This window comes from Galeopterus variegatus, unplaced genomic scaffold, assembly GCF_000696425.1.
Source record: "Galeopterus variegatus unplaced genomic scaffold, G_variegatus-3.0.2 Scaffold3021, whole genome shotgun sequence".
In the NCBI taxonomy this organism is placed as follows: Eukaryota; Metazoa; Chordata; class Mammalia; order Dermoptera; family Cynocephalidae; genus Galeopterus; species Galeopterus variegatus.
The window spans coordinates 123,472-127,646 of NW_007729132.1; the positions used below are offsets into that span (position 1 = coordinate 123,472).

At 37.8% G+C, this 4,175-nt stretch overlaps 1 protein-coding gene across 1 annotated transcript in view; it reads left to right on the top strand.

The window, feature by feature from the left end:
* PTH2R (parathyroid hormone 2 receptor) overlaps window positions 1–4,175 on the top strand; it is a 103,424-nt gene that overhangs the window by 22,678 nt on the left and 76,571 nt on the right. Inside the window, exon 2 of the mRNA XM_008583743.1 lies at window positions 2,215–2,317. Coding sequence (XP_008581965.1) covers window positions 2,215–2,317 — 103 coding nt within the window. The remainder of the gene's footprint in view (window positions 1–2,214; window positions 2,318–4,175) is intronic.

Sequence of the window (4,175 nt, forward strand, 5' to 3'; positions counted from 1 at the left end):
GGGTCAGCCACAAGGGAAACTTCTTAAATGAGTGTTGGAGGACAGAGGTGAAGCAACAGCCCTTTTTTGGTTTACACTCAGAAGGTCAAGACAGGCTCTTCTGTATCTCACACACATTGTAGCTTGTCTGCAGGCTCATCTCATTGTCACGGGGCAGCAGCCATGCTTGCAAACTTCTCCACCTTTCCCTGGGTCCTCCTTTAGCTTCCCTGATTCCTGGGCCAAGTACATGTTTAGGACTATGATGAAGGGTGCCTCCTTCTCCTGTTGAACACCCACATCATCAAGGTTGAAGGCACCAAGGATTAACATGAGTTTCAGTGTGTCCATGTGCTTTTTTTTTTTAGCTCATGCTCATGGTTCCAGCTTATTACTCTTCCTTTCAATTCATCTTTTCAACCGCCTGTCCTGTGGATTTCCAGCTCCAGAATCAGACACAAAAAAGTACCTTCCAAAGACTGTTTAACCAGCTCCCACAATTACATAAGGCCAAATCCCTGCAACCAATACTTTATTCTACCCCATCCTTATCTCTATTTCTACCTCGACTTCTACTTCCATCTCTATCTCTATCTCTTTCTCTGTCTCTATAATCTAAATATCTTAGTAGTTCTGCTGCTCACAGAATGTCTAAACCATCATCTCATAACTTCAGATATGTTGGTTCTTAAATCCATGAAACTCAAGAATCACTGGGGGTTTCTGTGAACTATGAGGATTACTAGTCTCCACTTTCAGAAATAAGTTCTGATTTGCTGGGTCTGGTGTATATCCTAAGAATCTAAATTTTACACAGGCATCATTAGCACCATACTTTGAACAAAGACCTGTGAATATTTTATCACATTTAAATGTATTTTATTGAAATTAAAGTTTTCTAATAATAGAATTTCCTTTCCATTACTGATGGTATTAGATCTAGATGATCTTTATCCAACAAGCATTTATCATTCTCTTGTTATATGCTAAAAACATGCTTCAGGGCGGGAATGGATATCAAGCTATCTGTTGAAAGGGATCCAGTAGACAGAAACATTTGTATCGAGGTCTTATTAAATGCTGTTATACGGGCCGGCCCGGTGGTGCACTCGGTAGAGTGTGGCGCTTGGGAGCGCGGCGGCGCTCCCACTGAGGGTTCGGATCCCATATAGAGACCGGTCCACTCACTGGTTGAGCGTGGTGCGGGCGCGACACTGAGGGTTGCGACACCGAGGGTTGCGACACCGAGGGTTGCGATCCCGTTACTGGTCACGAAAAAAGACAAAAAAGGAGAAAAAAAAATAATAAAAAAATAAATGCTGTTATACATCTTTGTATTCCTATTAATAGTGGTTTTCTGACAAAAGCATTCCAACAATGCTTTGAGAAGCTCTGTGATTTTCCAGAACAGTTTCAGGTAAGGTAAGTCCAAATTAGTGTGAAGAGTGGTTCCACAATCGCCTTCCCTAGACTTCAGCCAGGGCAGTTCTGCCATTTTATGTAAAGAAGTGGGGTTTCCTCATGAGGTTTCTTATTTGAAGAAAATGTACTTCATAAAAAACTTATTTGAAGAAAATGTACTTCATGAAAACATCTTTGAAAATGAAAGCCTTTATTATAATATCAAGCATATTATTTTTCATGTAAAAGTATTAAACAAGTAATGATTGAATGGGTATGTTGGTGCAAATCTTACTGTTGTGGAGTCTCAGTATTAAGACAGAAAAGGTAACAAGAGACCCTTTGGAGTAACACATTTATTTCATAGATGAGCAAACCAAAGCCCAGAGATGTTGAGTGATTTGCCCGGGTTTTACTGGTAGTTTTTTGGTAAGGATAAATTTAGTTCTCTAGTCCTATGTGCTACAACTGACACACTGTGAGAGAATTAATAAAATATTGAATATTCATTCTGGGAAATTTTCAGTGTTTATTATTTTTTCTAATTACATTGTCTCTACTGTAATTGCCTAATTATATTAAAAATTTCCTCATATTTTCTATTTTCTCATATGAGCTTTTTTTTTCTTTAGGCTAATCAGGTGAAAGTACAATTATTCTAAAACCTTATACATTGATGGATTTTGAATTTTGATTCACATAAAGGACTATTCCAGATAGTTTGATATCAAAAGTCATTTTCAATTATATTTGAAGGTGAAATAATGAAAGCTTGTATAATGGTGTTTTTTTTTTAAGATGATGGGAATGTTTGTATTTTGTTCATTTCTACAGCTGGATTCCGATGGCACTATTACTATAGAGGAGCAGATTGTCCTTGTGCTGAAAGCCAAAGTACAATGTGAACTCAACATCACAGCTCAGCTCCAGGAGGGAGGTAAAGATGCTAAGAAATTGTGTTCCTCTTGTGCCCCCAGCCCCATCCACAAACATTGCAAATTACCCTCTTATTTGGTGTTAAGGAGATCCTCCTGTCAGTCATTTCCATGTGGAGGCATGTGTAGTAGAAGAATGTCCTTTTCACCTCTTTACCCCACTTACTCTTTTCTCCCTATGGAAGGAGTGACATGCCTAATTAGTAAGTTTGGGAATAGCAACTGCGCATGTGCACACCAGCCTCTTCCACAGGCCTCTCTTTGAAATCTGTCTGTCTGCTGAGAGCATACATACTGGCTTGCCCTTGACCGTGCAGTAAGCTTGGAGGGGTAGGCTTTGTCCCTGTGGATATTGCCTGCAGTTTCAGGTAGTAAGCTCAATTCAGAGAAGCAAGCCATTTATACATACCTAAGTCATGTTCTCCAAAAAACTTTTTTGTTAATGAAATGATAATTTTATTTCCATATGCTTGACTCTTTATGTAATCTCTCAGTTCCAAATTCAAGTGGGAAGTGGGGTGCTGTTTACTGAGATCCCTAAATTTCCTCCACCTGAATGTAGCAGACAGTGTCCTTAAAATTATGCTCCAGTAATAAAATGCGCAGTTTGATAGTGGCTTTTTTGTTTGTTTTTAGTTACTTATTTTTAATGGACAAATTAAAATTTTATGTATTTTTGGTGTCTGGTATGATGTTTTGATATATGTATACATTGTGGAATGGCTAAACACAATTAATTAACATATGCATTACCTCACATACATTTTTTTTGTAGTAAGAATACTTAAAATCTACGCACATAGCAATTTTCAAGTATGCAACATATGGTCATTAACTATAGTCACCATGATGTACAATAGATTTCCTGAACTTACTCCTCCTAACTGAAAATTTATGCTCTTTGACCAATATCTCCCCAATCTCTCCAACCACCCCGCACCCACCCTGTGGTAACTATCATTCTTCTCCCTGCTTCTGTGAGTTCAGCTTCTTTAGATTGATTCCACATGTATCTGAGATCACGCAGTATGTGTCTTTCTGTGCTAAGCTTATTTCACTTAACATAATGTCCTCCTTTATCCATGTTGTTGCAAATGACAGTCTTTCTTTCTTTTTAAGGTGGAGTAGTATTCCATTGTGTATATACACCATATTTTCTTTATCCATTCATCCACTGATGGACATTCAGGTTGTTTGCATACCTTGGCTATTGTGAATAATGCTTCAGTGAATATGGGTGTGCAGACATTCTCTTCAACATACTTATTTCATATCCTTTGGATATATACCCAGATGTGGGACTGCTGTATCATATAGTAGTTCTATTTTTAGTTTTTTGAGGAACTTCCATACTGTTTTCCATAATGACTGTACTAATTTACATTCCCCCCAACAGTATGCAAGTTTCCCTTTTCTTCACATCCTAGCCAACACCAGTTATCTTTTGTCTTTTTATTTTTTATTTTAACTTCTCAATATACATTGTAGTTGATTTTCATGTCCCTTTACCTGTTCCTCTTTACCCCCTCCCCTCCCTATCTCCCTTCTCCTCCACTACATCATATCTATTCACTTGTCTTAACAAGTTCAAGGAATTGTTGTGATTGTGGTGTCTTCTTCCCCCCCCAATCCTTTATTTGTTTGTATATTTGCTTATTTATTTTTAGCTCACACAAATAAGTTCCTCCCTATCTCCCTTCTCCTCCACTACATCATATCTATTCACTTGTCTTAACAAGTTCAAGGAATTGTTGTGATTGTGGTGTCTTCTTTCCCCCCCAATCCTTTATTTGTTTGTATATTTGCTTATTTATTTTTAGCTCACACAAATAAGTGAGAACATGTGGTATTTCTCTTTCT